General features: G+C 46.4%; 1 protein-coding gene and 1 pseudogene across 3 annotated transcripts in view; one reads left to right on the forward strand and one right to left on the reverse strand.

The window, feature by feature from the left end:
* Positions 1-9,043, forward strand: part of Rabif (RAB interacting factor) — a 12,626-nt gene extending 3,583 nt beyond the window's left edge. The window contains exons 1-2 of one of the 3 annotated variants that reach the window (XM_087580770.1): positions 3,852-3,940; positions 6,228-9,043. In XM_087580770.1, coding sequence (XP_087436896.1) covers positions 6,243-6,473 — 231 coding nt within the window. In that variant the 5' untranslated portion in view covers positions 3,852-3,940; positions 6,228-6,242 and the 3' untranslated portion in view covers positions 6,474-9,043. 3 annotated transcript variants of the gene reach the window in all.
* Positions 9,044-9,686: 643 nt separating this feature from the next.
* Rps7-ps10 (ribosomal protein S7, pseudogene 10) lies at positions 9,687-10,330 on the reverse strand (annotated as a pseudogene).
* Between the last annotated feature and the right edge of the window lie 6,569 nt (positions 10,331-16,899).

The raw sequence follows: 16,899 nt of genomic DNA on the forward strand, positions 1-16,899 counted from the left end.
AAATGTTCACACCTTACTCACTCTCAGGACCAGCTTCTGCCCTGCTTCATCTTCTGTGATTTGATAAAGGCTGGACCAGAAGCACTGGGAGAGGAAAGGGTTTACTTGGTTATATGTCCTGCTACAGTCCATTCGTTGAGGGAAGCCAAGTCAGTGACTGAAGCAGAGCAGGGACTGAAACAGGGGCCACGGAAGCCATGGTGCTTGCTGCTAGCGCTCAGCACTCTTCCCTCTCAAGCACCCAGGGAACAGGCTCTGAGCTCTGAGCATCCTCCCACCTCTGCCTTCAAGTGTTGGCAGCACAGCCAGTTTGAGTGAATCTACAGAGTCAAGCTGGTGAGAGAGCCGGTCCTCCACACTTACAGCTTTACACATCTATTTGTATGAGATTCTCGCTCACTCGCTCGCTCGCTTGCTCCACTCCTCTATGTATGTGACACAGAGTTTCACTGTGCTCGGAAGGCTGGCCTGCAGTTTTGTGTTACCAAGACTTGAAGATCTTGAAGATTTTACTGCCTTGATCTTTCCAGGGCTAGCGTGTGCCGTCATGAGGCCCCTCCCCCTCCTTGTGTGCGTGTGCGTGTGTGTGTGTGAGAGAGAGAGAGAGAGAGAGAGAGAGAGAGAGTGAGTGTGTGTGTGTGTGTGTGTGTGTGTGTGTGTGTGTGTGTGTGTGATTAATGTGAGACAGGTCTCATGTAGTCTATATTGACTTTGACTGCGGGTGCAGTTGAGAGGATGGCCTTGAATTCTCAAGTGCTAGACTCATAGGCATGATGGACCACCAAGTCTAGTTTATATTGTACTAGGGACCAAACCTAGGATTTTGTGCATGCTCGACAAGCAGTTCTGTAAGCTGATAGTTTGCTGACCAGGCCAGCCTAGAACTCATGATTCTCCCACCTCAGCATCTCACATAGCTGGGATTAGCTTTGCCAGGCAGGTCTGCGTAACATCTTTTTTTTTTTTTTTTTTTTTTGAGTCAGTCTCTTTTGTGTAATCCAGGCTGTCCTGGAACTCACAGAGACCCACTGCCTCTGCTTCCTGGGTGCTGTGGTTAAAGGCTGCACCACTACACTCAGTCTGTGTAACATCTTTGAAATGAGAAATTTTCAGAAATGAAGAATGAATGTGTGGTTGCCAGTGGATGAGATTGAGGGACAAGGCATTGCTGGATGTGGTAGGATAGGACAGCAGTGTTCTTGTGATGGTGCTGCCCTACCTGTAATGATGAAAACAATGGCATAGAACTAAATATGCAGGCAGATGAGCACTGTAAATGGGGAACCAAGGAACCAGAGGCAAGAGGATCAGAGTTCAAGGCCACCCTGAGCAAGAAGAACTTAAGTGAAAAACAGAACAAAACTCAGACAGCTAGCGAGATCCGGGTGTGATCACAGTGTTGTATCCTTGTTCTCTGGCTGTGAGAGCTGTCAGATTTGTAAGGTGTTGCCTTCCAGGACTTAGGTTTAAGGAATTTGTATTACTTTTGTTGTTGCTGCTGTTGTTGTTGTTGTTGTCGTCCTGTTGTCGTTATTTTGTCTTTTGAGACAGGGCCTCACTTTGTATCCCTGGCTCTCTGGAACTATCTTGGTAGACAGACTGCCTCTGCCTCCCAAGTCCTGGGTTAAAGGGTTCTATGCTAGTTAGGCCTTAAAAGATTTGTGCCTTCATTTGTGTGTGTGTGTGTGTGTGTGTGTGTGTGTGTGTGTGTGTGTGTGTGTGATATGCACGTGTCTGCAAGTTCCAGCAGAGTCCACAAGCAAGCCTCAGACCACTTGGAGCTGGAGTACAGGGAGTTTTGAGTCCTGGGAACCAAACTTGAGTCCTCCAACGGGCAGCTCCCGGCTGCTCCCAAACGAGCTCTCTGGGTTTTGTTAACTTTTGAGACAGGGCCTTAATGTGTGTAGCCCTCACTGACCTTCAAGTTATCCACCTGCCTCTACTGAGAGTAAAGGCATATGCCACTACCCCCAGCTCCTTTGTGTTACTTCTTAACACTAAATGTGAGCTTGTCAGGACAGTCAGTGAAACAAGCCAGTCAGAAAAGGACGTGCACAGGCTGATCCCACATCCATGAGATGCCTAGACCTGCTTCTTTAGAAGACAGGGATGTGGTGGTTGCTGTTCTCAAGGCCAATGAGAGAGTTCAGTGGACCAGAGTCTCAGTTTGAGGAGATGAAGCAGCAGCTCTGGTGATGGCTGTTGACTGTGACAGTAAAATCCTGTGAGCATTCTTATGTACTGAACTATACACAGAAAACTGCTTAAGTGAGGACTGGAGAGGTGGCTCAGCAGTTAAGAGCACTTAACTGCACTTCCAGAGGGTCTGGACCCACACTGGGCAGCTCAAAACCCTCTCTAACCGAAGCTCCAAGGGATCCAGAGGTTCTGACCTCCACAGGCAGGCACACGAGTGGCATTCATTTTTTTTTTTTTTTGTTCTTTTTTTTTTTCGGAGCTGGGGACCGAACCCAGGGCCTTGCGCTTCCTAGGTAAGCGCTCTACCACTGAGCTAAATCCCCAGCCCCGAGTGGCATTCATTGACACAGACATACACGTGTGCAAAAAACACCAACCTTTTAAAGTCACCAAATGGTCAGTGTAATCTTACCACCACACATATACCAAAAAAAAAACAAAAACAAAAACAAAAACCCCTCACAAATCAAATCAAACATGAATCTTAGTTACATAAAGTAGGATTGTTTTAATATTACTGCTGCTATAATTAATGCCTCCCCCCCCCCAAACCCAGGGTCTCACCATGCAGCCCCAGCTGTCCTGGTGTTCACTATGTGGTGAACTAGGCTGGCCTCAAACTCAGAGATCCACCTGCCTTCACCTCTGGAGTTCTGGGATCAGAGGTGTGCACCACTACATCTGGCTGTGGTGTTTAATCTTGTCAACTTAACTGAAACACCTAGGAGGTGAATAGAGTGTCTCTGGCTCTGCTCTGTGAGGATCAGCTAATGAGGGTGGCCTGTGGGTGAACTCAGAACCTGTGTCGACTGTAGAGCGTGCTCACTGTGGGGCTTGTGCTTGGGCTGTCTCTTGCCCTGCCTGTTATCTTGTTATTGCAGTACTCTGTCCCCTGTCCCCTTTGATGAGAGCTGCTCTGCCACTCTGTCTGGAACTGAAAACATTCCTTGATCTGTCGCTCTTGCAGGGCTCAGGATTGGTTCCCAGCACCCACATATTAGCTCGCAACCATCTGTATCTCCAGTGTCAGAGGATCCGATGCCTTTTTCTGACCTCGGCAGGCACTAACACATACATGGTGCATATAGAGGAAGAAACTGAGCATGGTGATGCCATTAATCCCAGCATTCATGAGATGCAAGCAGGCAGACCTCTGAGTTTTAGGTTAGCCTAGTTTACATAATGAGTTCAAAGTCAGTCAGCCTCATAGTAGACTGTCTCAAAAAAAGAAAAGGGAGAAAAAAAAGTATGTATATATTTTGCCTTTTAATCCCAGTACTCAGGCAGCTGTGAGACAGGAGGATTATAACTTTTGACCAGCCAGGGCTATAGCAGGATGCTGTCTCTAAAGTATGATGGACAGCCACCAAAGCCAGTCACTATTGCAGATACCAAGAAGTGAATGCTGACAGGAGCTGATACAGCTGTCTCCTGAGAGTCTCTGCCAGAGCCTGACACATACAGAGGCGGATGCTTACAGCCAACCACTGGACTGAGAACAGGGTCCACAATGGAGAAGTGAGAGAAAGGACTGAAGGAGCTGAAAGGGTTTGCAACTCTACAGGAAGAAAAACGATATCAACCAACCAGACCTTCCAGAGCTCCCAGGGACTAAACCACCAACCAAAGAGTGCACAGGGATGGACCTATGGCTCCAGCTGCATATGTAGCAGAGGATGGGCCTTGTTGGGCACCAGTGGGAGGAGAGGCCCTTGGTCCTGTGAAGGCTTGATTCCCCAGGGTTAGTAAGTTTTGCTGGCATTGCATTTTGCAGTAGAGAGTATGCACGCTCTACACACAGAGGAGATAAAAGTGGTTGTTTGTGTGCATCTGCAGTCTAGCAATTGTAGACTGGAAAGATACGTTGACGTTTGCAGGGTTTACGGGGTAGGAGCTGGAGAGGTGGGTCCGTTGTTTAGAGCCCTTATTCTTCCAGAAAACATGATTAAGTTCCCAGCACTCATGTCCAGTGGCTCACAATTGCCTCAACTAGTTCCAGGTGATCCAACACCCCCTTCTGGCCTACACAGGCTCCCCAAACATAACATTGCACACACTTAACATATGCACATGCAAAAATTTAAAAAATATCTTGGAGATAGCATGTCAAATTCTAAAGTTAGATTTTCTTTTTTATAAGATAAATCCAATCCAGGAACAGATACTTTAATAGAGAAAGATAAACAACAAATTAAAGAGACATTGTTAGGGGCTGGAGAGATGGATCAGCAGATAACAGCATTTGCTGCTCCTACAAAAGACCCTGGTTTGAGTCCCAGCACCCATAGTGTGGCTCTTAACCAACTATATCTCCAGTTCCAGGGGATCTAACAGGCACACATATGATACATACATACATACATACATACATACATACATACATACATACATACACATGCATGTGGACAAACATTGATACACAAAACCTAATATGACATTTTCAGGAAATAGCATGGTATGAGGAAATTGATGAGTATGATGAATGTTTCTATCTTAATTATGGTGTTTTCATCAGCACATACATGTGCCCAAATGTGGCAGGCTGTGCACTTTACATATGTGCAAGGTATGAATCAGTGATTACACACACACACACACACACACACACACACACACACACACACACACACACACACACTAGAGATAGGCAGTATGGAATTCATTCAGTTTGTGGGTCAGAGACTTCCTGAGGTTATATTTGTGCTAAATATCAGCCAGCAAGGACCAGCCATGCCAACTTGTACAGACAGAACCGTCTTACTGCTTGTTGAGGAAGCAAGGCAGCCAGTGTGGCTGATACACAGTGAAGTGAGGTGAACCTAGGCCATGGCCTGCCTGTTACCTCTGTGGACAGTGAAGCAGAGAAGCTGGAGTACCCTGCCCATATCTCTTAAGACTCAGAGCAAACACTCTGGTTCCCTTTCCCATCAGACCTTGCTGCTGAGCTCGGTGGTCATAAAGAAAAAGTCCACTGTGGCCTCACAGTGATGTAGTCAGAGTAGAGCATAGGGCCAGATTCAAACCAGAGTGAACACTGTCTACAGCCTGAGAGTTAAATACATGTATGGCATTGACGTTGTGGGCAGTTGTAGCAATTGGAGGGGTGGGGAAGAGGGGTGTGTAGGAGAGGTTTAGAGTTATGTGACCATGAAGAGGTCCTCACGATTTGGCCTACAGTTGGCATCACTGGGAGGGAAGGAATGGGCAGGCAAAAGGACAGCTCTGGAAGCTGACACTATTGACTGGTGCTGTGTACCAATTGAATGTATACAATTGATTCAAGAAAGACTATGGGGAGGATGGGGAGGGGAACACCCATAGAGAAGGGGAGGCAGAGGGGTTAGGGGGATGTTGGCCCGGAAACCGGGAAAGGGAATAACAATCAAAATGTAAATAAGAAATACCCAAGTTAATAAAGATGAAGAAAAAAGGAAGGAAGAAAGAAAGAAAGGAAAGAAAGGAAGGAAGAAAGAAAGACTGACTATGGAGGGCTGGAGAGATAGTTCAGCAGTTAAGAGCACTGACTGCTCTTCCAGAGGTCCTGAGTTCAATCCCCAGCAACCACATGGTGGCTCACAACCATCTGTCATGGGATCTGATGCCCTCTTCTGATGTGTCTGAAGAGAGTGACAGTGTACTCATATAAATAAAAATACTTTAAAAAATGACTATGGAAAGTAAAAATTAAAAAAACAAAAACAGGACAAGTCAAATGTGGTGAGGGCATGCCTTTAATCTGAGCACTCAGGAAGGAGGCAGAAGCAGGTAGACATCTGTGAATTAAACACCAGCTAAAGAATGGAAGACTATGTCTCTAGATATTGATAATGATGGTGATAGTATTACCAGGGCAGACACCGAAAGCGGCCAGCATCCTAGTTTGTGCTCTGATGTGAGGTCTGCTGTGTTTGTTATTTCCTCCCATTCCAGAAAGCCGCAGGCATCAGGGTCCAGCCTGGGCACAATGGGAGTGAGATGTGACTGAAGCCAGTTCAGCTTTTATACCCTTATGTTTTCTCCCACTGCAGCTTTTCCTCCCCTCCATGAGGAAGAAGCCGGATCTGGTGGACGGCAGCAATCCTGATGGTGATGTCCTCGAGGAACACTGGCTGGTTAATGACATGTTCATCTTTGAGAACGTGGGCTTTACCAAGGACGTGGGCAACGTCAAGTTTCTAGTCTGTGCAGACTGTGAGATTGGACCCATTGGCTGGCATTGCCTAGATGACAAGAACAGCTTCTATGTGGCCTTGGAGCGAGTTTCCCACGAGTAACTGAGGGGTTTGGGACTTGGCTCCACCCTAGCTATAAAGCTCTGCCCACAAGAACCGACACTGATGTGTCAGCAGTGCTGGCAGACTTCTTGGTACTAATATAAGCACCGGTGTTTGCCCTTGAACTTGCAGAGGGCCGGTCCTGTTTCCTCAGGCCTCAGAGCATGTCTCCTACTTAGTCCTCTCTGTCACATGTGTCCTAGAGCCCTTTCCCCTGACTTGGAACATGGAAGAACACGCGAGTGCTCTACCAGTGTAGTCTGGTTCCCGGCACTCTGCCTCCGCACCTCGATGCCAAGCTCTCTTCTTCTCAGCAAGAACAACATTCATCTTTAGCCATCACGACGGGAACTAAGATGCTAATATTTGAAACTCCACCTTTCCTCATTCTAGAAGCCAAGTGTGATAGGGTGCACATCTGTAATCCTAGGTCTTGAGTGGGTAGAGGCAGGAAGATCAGGAGTTCAAGGGCAGCCTTAGCTACATAGACTGGGCCAAGTGAGATGTTGTCTCAAAAAACATAAAGCATACAAGTATTTGAGAGTAATCTCATTGTATGTGACCTACTTATCTACAGTAATTTATTCTTTTTAAAAGTAAAACATTTACAGATGTCAGTATTTAAACCTCACTTTAGATACATTTTTAGTACTGTGTTTGAGAGCCTTTTTTCCGGGTCAATAGTGGCATTTTATAATGAGGATGAACACGACTCCTCTTCCCTCAGATCTTGATCAGGTTTCTCTTTTTAGTCATTCCTTGCCCCTGATGTCAACCCTAAGGAAAACTCAGCCCTAGCTGTGTGCCAGACTCTCTTGTAAACCTGTTCCACGGACATTTCTATTGTTATGGACAAGGTGTTACCTTTTCTTATTATTAGCCAACTTAAATCTTCAATATGATTTCCAGTTACTCTGTCATTTCTCTTCTGGAGTGACTCAGTAGCTTAAAAGGACTCTGTGTAAACAGGTTCAAATACTGTGTCATCATCCCCTCCTCTGAGGGCCTAAATTGAGATAAGTAGAGACTTCATTATTCCTCATGCCAGAGCTTAGGAAGTGGGGGCAGATCAAGAGTTCAAGGTCAGCCTCAGTTACTATAATATCAAATTCAAGGCCAGCCTGTACTATGGAGATCTTGTTTCAAATGAACAAAACACAAAATAAACAAGTAGGACCTGCAAAAGTGACACGTAGTTAAAAATGTTTGCTGCTCTTTCAGGCGACCTGAGTTCAGGACCTTGCACCCTCATGGGAGGTTTATTCCAGTTCAAGGAGATCTGCGCCTTCTGGTCCCTGCAGATGCCTTCATGTGTGTGGCACCCATACAAACAAGTGAGCACACTCGCGTACACACACACACACGCACGCACGCACGTGAATAAAAATTTTACAAATGAAAAAACAAAAGTTTCTTTCTTGGCATCTGTTTTCTGAGTGTTCTTCCCTCGCTGAAGCTTTTTAAGGGTTCCCTCTTAAAGATCCTCTTAACCAAGTCTTGGGCACGGTTTTACGGGCACCCTGCTCGCTTCCTTCCCCACCCTGAATCTGAATGTTCTCTAAGCAGCAAAGGAGAGACCCTGTTTTCCAGCAAATAGGCACCTTTGCGGGAAGACAGCTGAGAGGACCCGCCCAGGTCAGAAAGAACAAACACAGAAGCCTCTAGGACACTCATGTCACAAGTCAAAGACCTGAACTAAACTAGGCTTTTAATTCTGCCCCCTTTTAAAATCACAGAAACGATACACGTTCATCGTATATCAGTATAAGAATCAGTATGAAATTCTACTTAACATTTCCATCAGCTCGCCAGTGGAAATGTGTATGTCATCAGTGTCTTTGTGTACATGCAAATGTAGTCTTCAAAGCAAATATGAGATCATACCGTGTACTCTTATAACTTATTTTAACAGAATAGGGAATGTCTTCTTGTCAGTACGCCCAGCTGTGCACACTATTGCCAGTGTGCCATTGTGGTGCTGGCCTATGCTTTCAGTGATCCCCTGTTGTGTCGCCTGCAGTTGCTAATAACAGCACAGCAGCAAGGGTGCTTAGCTGTCCTTAGTTCCTTGGCTTTCGCCACAGAAGCAGAGTCGCAGGGTAGGGACGCTATCACGGCTTTGCTGTATGGACTCATTCTTCAAAGCAAACCCCGCCAATGTGCCCACCCCACCCTCACTCCCGCAGCAGAGGGAAAGAGCATTCATTTTCTGCTGATAACCCTGGGTATTTTTTTTTTTATCATTAAAAAGCATTTGCCACTTTGACTTTTTAGAGTGTCTTATTGTTTTATTTGTTCTCTGGTAAAAATTTTCTATTCCTGCTAGCCACATTCTTTTGTTTGTTTGTTTGTTTGTTTGGAGGGTGGTGGTGGTGGAGGTTGTTGGAGACAGGGTCTCAAGTAGACTTGACCAACCTGGAACTTGCTGTGTAGACCAAGCTGGTCTCAAAGTCAGCTTGTTTCTTTTTTGGAGAACTGGCAAACATTGTTGACCCAGTGACCAAAAAACCTTAGCTACTGTTCTGCCATTTCAGTTTGATGTGAACGAAATAAAGTCATTTCAACAGCGATGTTGGAGTCTGTCTGTCTGTCTGTGGGCAGAGTACATACATACTCTGTGAGAGCCAAGGAAAGGGAGTCCTGAAGGAAGGTGCTTAGCCTGAGGTCTCAAGTGGCTGAGTCATCATCGCTCAAGATGACCCGTAAAACATTTCACCTATGTTACCTCTTCTTCCTCTCTGTCACAGGTTAACAAGTATTAACAGGCAACTCCACTGCTCCTCATCTGAAGTGGACAGAGGTGACCAATGGTTGCTGCTGTGCCTACAGCATCCTGCAATCCCACACTACAGGTAGGGTACCTGTGTAGCCTGTGCCCATCTGGTGTAACACCTAGCACACAAACAAGAAAATCCCTTCAATTCCCACTCGGGAAAGCAGCTGAGTTTGCCTAAACCTATTTACTTCTACAAAATTGTCATTTCAAAACTCAGAATCAGGCTGAAGAGATGGCTCAGTGGTTAATGGTGTTTGCTGCTTTTGCAGAGGACCCAGGTTCAGTTCACAGCAATCACATGGCAGCTCACAACTGTAAACCAGTTCTAAGGGATCTGACACCTCTGGCCCTCTCCTGGCCTCTTCCAGGACCAGGCATGAATATGATACACAGACATACACGCAGACAAAAAACTCATACACATAGTTATTTTTTTTTATTATGAATGACACTTTATTCAGTCATTTTGTTTACAACTGAAACTCTGGGAATTCAAAGTTAACATCCTTGCCTGTGAGTTTCTTGTACACACCAGAAAAAGTTTCGACCTTGTGCTCCACGTTGTTCTGCTATGCTTTGTCTAAATGAACTTTTATGAGCCGGCTGCCATCCAGTTTCACACGGATCCTCTTGCCCACAATTTCACTTGGGAAGACCAAATCCTCAAGGATGGCGTCGTGCACTGCTGTCAGGGTGCGGCTTCTGGGGCGCTTTTGCTTATTTTTCTTACGACTTTTCTGGGTTGGCTTGGGCAGAATCCTCCTCTGAGCAATGAAGACTACGTGTTTCCCACTGAACTTTTTCTCCAAATTCACGAACTAGCCAGACTTGGATTTTCTGGAAAGATTTCCGCTGTGGAAACTGGTACAAAAATTATGATGGCTTTCCGACCACCACCGACTTTGATTTCCTTTGCCGAGGTGATGTTGAGTTCCCGAAGCTGCGCCTTCAAATCTGAGTTCATCTCCAGCTCGAGCAGCGCCTGAGAGATGCCGGACTCGAACTCGTCCGGCTTCTCGCCATTGGGCTTCACTATCTTGGCGCTCGAGCTGAACATGGCTTCGTCCTTATGGAGTGCCGGCTTAGAAAGAGCACATAAAGTTATTTAAAAAAAAAAAAAAAAAACACACACACACACACAGAGAAAGGTTGGAGAGATGGCTCAGTGGTTAAGAGCACTGACTTTCTTCCAGAGATCCTGAGTTCAATTCCCAGCAACCACATGGTGGCTCACAGCCATCTGTAGTGGGATCTGATGCCTTCTAGTGTATCTGAAGACAGCTACAGTGTACTCATATAAATTAAATAAATAAATAAATAAGTAAATAAATAAATCTTTAAAAGCCCACAGAATCTGCTGGACTTGGGAGGCAGAGGCCAGCCTGGTCCTCATAGCAAATGCAGGCCAACCAGGTATACATAGTAAGACTCTGTCTTTAAAAAGAGTTATCCTACTTACCCTGTAAAACACATGCTTCTCAAAGACTAGAAGATCAGGGCTGGAGAGATGGCTCAGTGGTTAGGAGCACTGACTGCTCTAACAAAGGTCCTAAGTTCAAATCCCAGCAACCACATGGTGGCTCACAACCATCTGTAATGGGATCTGATGCCCTCTTCTGGTGTGTCTGAAGACAGCTACAGTGTACTTACATATAATAAGTAAATAAGTAAACAAATAAATAAATCTTTTTAAAAAAAAAGACTAGAAGATCAGGTCTTTCTCATCGGACCTCAGTAAGATGATATGGAAAGGCACCATCAGGACTCACTGCCGAGGTGTCCGTGTTTGTGACTAACCCTTGTAAAGCTCGTGCAGCTGGGCCATGACTCGCAGTGGGCAGGCAGTGAAGCACAGCCCTGCTGCTCACTGTTTACCTGGACTTTGGGGGCGGGGGTCAGGTCTACAGAGGACAACATGTTAGTTACCACCTTCACCTCATGGGGTTCAGCAGTCAAACTGTCACAGGCCTGGGGGCAAACATGTGCCAACTTGAGCTCAGCTCTGAGAACCTGGAGGGAACCAGTTCCTCAAAATTGTCCTCTGGCTTCCCTTGCCCTCCTAATCACACATACACATGATAATCAAATTAGATTTTTTTTTAAGAGAAGCTCTGAGTATGGTGGGACCTGACTTTAAGCACAGCAGTCAGGGGGCTGTGAATTCCCTGTGAATTAGAAGCCAGCCTGGCCTACATGGTGAGTTACAGGCCAGCCAAAGCTATTTAACAAGGCCTTGTCTCAATAATGTTGTAGTAGTAGTAGTAGTAGTAGTAGTAGTAGTAGTAGTAGTAGTAGTAGTAGTAATACAATAAATACAAATTAAAAAGTGAGATAAAGGCTTGGTCTTTTGCTTATATTGTAATGTAACACTGGCCCCCATGGGCTGGTTGCCCCCAGGGATGAGAGTCTGCATCTAGACCCAAGTGACACTGTGTAAGCTTGCCCCATGCTATCCCTGAGTTTTGAATAAAGAAGCCTACAGCCAGTAGCTGGGCAGAAGAGAGGTAGGCAAGGTCTTGGGTTCTAGGGCTAGGGATCAGAGGAGACCATGATGGGGAAAGGAAGGTGGGAGAGAAGAAATATGCCACGAGTTAGGAGTCAAGAAAGCATGGCCATGAGGCTGGCCAATTGGAGTTAAGAGCAGCACAGATGGAATATGTGGACGTATTGACCCGGGGTTATCAATAGGGAATAGATTTTAATATCGTAGAGGGTAGATGTCTGCCCAGCTCTCGTGCTACCTAAGGCTCATGGTAAGTAATATAAGTTGTATGTCTTTTGTCTGGGAACTGGATGATCAAAGGCAGGGTGGAATCCCCGGATAGGATTAAATATTTCCCAACAACATAAAACTTTAGATTGGAGGCGGTTTAGACAACATCCGTATGCCCCTAGCAGCTTAGTGTTCATTGGTCAGATGTAAATAAGTATCAGGAAAGAGGTTGTGCAATTTCCACAAATGACATTACAGATACTTAGTTCCAATAATCTGTGGACTATGGCCAACAAATCTGCAGGATGGGAAGGACATCTTTAATTGGATGACTACTAGCAAGTGCAGGGAGTTCTAGGAAAGACGACAATATTGAGTGGATGACTTTTTTGTTTGTTTGTTTGTGTGTGTGTGTGTGTGTGTGTGTGTGAGAGAGAGAGAGAGAGAGAGAGAGAGAGAGAGAGAGAGAGAGAGAGAGAGAGAGAGGCTCCTAGGTCCCAGGCTGGCCTCAGACTTACTCTGTGACTAAGGAATAACCTTGAATTTCCTTCTGCCGTCTCCTCCTAGATGCTGGTACTGAGCTACATCCCCAGCCAAAGCTTCCTTTTCATTTTCTTTGTGGGACAACAGCTCACCATGTAGCCAGGCTGACGGCTGACCCTTCCTCCTGCCTCAGCCCCAAGTGCTGTAATGACAGACATGCACCGCATACTCAGAGTAAAAGCTTTCTTTTCATGCTCAGCATCCCTGACTTCAGTAGAATACATTTGTGACTCTGTGAGGTGCAGTGACAGGTGCAGAAACACTTGAATGCTCACCCCCAGCTCTCCCCTTGGTCCCTTCCCATATGCCTCCACGTTAGAACTGGCGGCCTCATTCGGCCCAATTCTTTGAAATCAAAGAACATTTAGCAGAACGTGAACTTAACCTATCCACCTGGATTTTATATACTGGATTTGCTTGGTGGATTTCAGCCTCCTTGAGTCACGTGAAAACAAGCATTGGCGTTCCAAATATTGTCGGAGAGTTTCGAATAGCATGGTTAGTCTTGTGGGAAAATGGTTGCAGGAATCCAAGCAGCAGCTGGTCTGATGTCACAGTGACTGAATCTTCCTGTGTTCTCAGCAGAGAGCCATTACGACTGCAGATAGTCTTCTTCGAGCAATTCAAGTGTCCGAGTCTGGCTGCCTGACTGCAATGAGAATTGAAGCAGGAAGTGATGACAGATGCCTTGGGCTCCTCCCTGAATGTGCTACACAAACGTTGAGGGTAACTGGTGTGGGGTGCGATGTGCAATCGTTTGATAAATACCAATTAACCCTCCCGAGTTAGTAAAGGGTCTAGTTTATAATTCATAGGCATTAAAACCCCATCTCAGCTAATAAGCAGCCTAGAGAGGGGGCCCTGAGCAGAGAACAATTATGCACTCACCCCCTGAGAGAAAAATAACATAGAAGTAGCATCCATTACTACCTAAAACACTGGTTTGGGTCATCTGAACAGGAGCAGCTGCCTAGTCACTGACACCTGCACTATTATTTCACACACCTGTCTGCACATCCTCGCAGCCCGCCCCTCTCCATCTGGTCCCACCTTGCTTGCTAGGTCGCTAGGACCAGGGGCGAGCTCTCTCTAGCGCTCTCCTTCCCTCTTCCTCTCTCTCCCTCCATCTCTCCCTCCCTCTCCCTCCCCCTCCCCCTCTCTCATTTTTGGTTCTTTTTTTTTGTTTTGGTTTGGTTTTGGTTTGGTTTGGTTTGGTTTGGTTTGGTTTGGTTTTTCGAGACACAGGATTTTTCTGTGTAGCCCTGGTTGTCCTTGAACTCACAGAAATCTGCCTGCTCCCGAGTGCTGGGATAAAAGTCATGCACCACCACCACCACCACCACCACCACCACCACCACCACCACCACGACCACCACCACCACCACCACCACCACCACCACCACCACCACCACCACCACCACCACCACCACCACGGCTTTCTTCTCTATGCTAAAGAGTCTCTTTCGGTTTGCCCAGGTTTCGAATGAGCTCAATGAGCTCCGCGGTCTTACTGGGGTAAAGCCCCAAGGAAAAGACAAAAGGAAGGTATGCCCCAAAGATTAGATCTCTTTCAAGGAGAGAAAGGCAGCCGCAAGCCTTTCTCTCCAATGACCACCTTCGGCGACATGGTATGCGGCCACCCAATAGCAGACTGAAGGACGGCCGGGGCTACAGACCCGGTCCAGCGCCACGCTCCGGGCTGTCACCGCTTGCCTAATGAGAGTCCTTCTGGTGGCACCGCGCGTCTGTGGTCCCCGCGGACGTCACCTAGCGAGCGCGGTAATTATGTTGTCTGCGGGTGCGAGCTACGCTGAAAGGAGGGTTTCAGGGCGCGAACCCGGGACTGCTTGGCCTTGTGGGTCTGTAGGGACCTTGAAACCACCTTTGCTTCGTTCTCCGGGAACAGGGACCGGGAGACGTACTCTGTAGGCGCTGGGACTGGTTTCCCCAGTTCCCAACTCGCCCCGCCTTGGAGCCTTTGTCTAGCCAGTGCCTCCTCAGCAGGCTCACGCCCTTCCGTCCCGGAGCTACCTAAAGCTTCCTAACGTTCAGGTGCGTGGGAGAATAGAGCTCTTTGCTCTCACTTTTTTTTGTGCTGAAAGACTTGGTTCTATCTGCTAAAACTGTAGGACAGGTCGCAGTAGCCCATAAGAATTTCCCGATCCCCAAGTATGTTCCAATCCCCCACCCTCACTTAAAGGCTCTGAGGCTATGTTAGAGGGCCGTTCCTAAGACCACAAAACTGTTGTTCCTGCCCTTGTAGAAGGTCCCTTCTGTGTGGGAGGTGCTCAGCCCTGTCAAACCAATTCTCTGAGCCAAATAACTGGTTAGTGAGCTTCCTCCTTTCACATGAACCAAACTAGTAAGATTAGGATGGCTTTGTGGAATTTGGGAACAGTTCAATTTGCCATTAAAGACTTTTCAAAAGCACCAACATCACATCAAATTAGTAAACACAATGTTACGAATGATCCTAGCTTTTAAAAATAGATTCTTTCAAACTATGTAACATCGTGCCAAGTATTACATTCATCTAAATATGCCCAAATAACGAAAACACAGCTACACTCTCTCAAATGCCTGACAGTGACATGTTATATTGTGCAATTTTGTGGCACTTTGGGGGCTGGTTTGCTCTCATCCACTTATTCCAGTCTGGGATTGGAAAACTGTGACTTCCTATGTACTAGGGAAATGGTAACGCCCCTGTGAAGGCTTGGTTTGAATTCTAGTCTGATAAAGAAGTAAATATAAAAGCACACTAGAGACCTGAAGTTCTCTTTAAGGAATGAGTTGATAGGTCCTGGAGACTTTTCTAATGACCCCCCATCTTTGCTTGGCACTTTTTGTCCAAGACAGTGTGATCCCAAATATAATATGACAGTTAAGTAAGACTAACAGCTCTCGGAGAGATGGCTCAGAGGATAAGAGCACTGACTGCTATTCCAAAGGTCCTGAGTTCAATTCCCAGCAACCACACAGTAGCTCACAACCATCTGTAATGGGATCCGGTACCCTCTTCTAGTGTGTCTGAAGACAACTACAATGTATTCACATGCATAAAATAAATAATTCTTTTAAAAAAAAGTCTTTATACAGTGTGCAATGATCCATGCCTTTTTTTTTTTTTTTTTTTTCCGGAGCTGGGGACCAAACCCAGGGCCTTGCGCTTGCTAGGCAAGCGCTCTACCACTGAGCCAAATCCCCAACTCTGGGGTCTGTGCCTTTGACCCCAGCACCCTGAAGGCAGAGGCAGGATTATGCAAGCAAGTCTAAGACCAGCCAGAGCTACAGAGTGAGGTCTTGTCTAAAGCCAAACCAAACCCTTTGTCCTCTGGAATGGGTACTGAGGTGAAGGAGGAGGAGGTCTGGCAAGCTGGCTTAGAGGGTAAGTGTGTTGCTGTGCAAGCCTGAGGACCTGAGTTCAGATCCTCGTTGTGTATGAGTAGCCTCTGCATGGAGGGGAGGGAGGTGGGGGGGGCTGTCCTGGCTGGCTTATGTCAACTTGACAAGTTACAGTCATCTGAAAGGAGATAACCACAACTGAAAAACACTTGCCTCCATAAGATTCAGATGTAGGGCATTTTCTTAATGGGAGGGTGGGGAGGGGCTAAGCCCACTGTGGGTGGTGCCATCCCTAGACTAGTAGTCCTGGGTTCTCTAAGAAAACAGGCTGAGCAAGCCATGAGGAGCAAGGCAGTAAGCAGCACCCTTCCATAGCCTTTGCATCAGCTCCTGTCTCCAGGGTTCCAGCCCTGTTTGAGTTCCTGTCCTGACTTCCTTCAATACTAAGATATAGAAGTGTCAGCCAAATAAACCCTTTCCTCCCCAACTTGCTTTTGGTCATGGTGTTTCATCAAAGCCCGAAGGCAGGGATGGCAGGTAAGGATTCCTGGGGCTTGTGTAGCTTCCATTTTAACTCCTGGCTCAGTAAGTGACAAAAGGAATAGGGTAGAGAGGGGTAGAACAGGACACCCCATGTCCTCTGGCTTCCTATGGCCTCAGGTACAACAAGCAAACCCATACACATGTAGGCATACACCACACATATATACACCAAACTCACACACATATACATACAAAGTTTTTAAAAAATGAGAAAATAGGAGAGTCTATGCATTATTTTTTTATTGGATTTTGTTATTTACATTTCAAATGTTATTCCCTTTCCCACTTTCCCTATCCCATCTCCCTCCCTGAGTCTACACATTATAAAATTACCTGAGCCAGGAGAGTTGAAAGGTGTGGTAGGTTTTCTGGCCTCTTGTGTGACCTTTGAATGTGAAACCAGCCTGGGTTGACCTATCTCTACCATAGGAGGCAGTGACAGGTGAGTGTGGGCAAGTTTTCAGAAGACTGGTTATAACTCCCTCAGTCCTCACTTGATTCTGCCC

Source organism: Rattus norvegicus, chromosome 13, assembly GCF_021556685.1.
Source record: "Rattus norvegicus strain SHRSP/BbbUtx chromosome 13, alternate assembly SHRSP_T2T, whole genome shotgun sequence".
NCBI classification, from domain to species: Eukaryota; Metazoa; Chordata; class Mammalia; order Rodentia; family Muridae; genus Rattus; species Rattus norvegicus.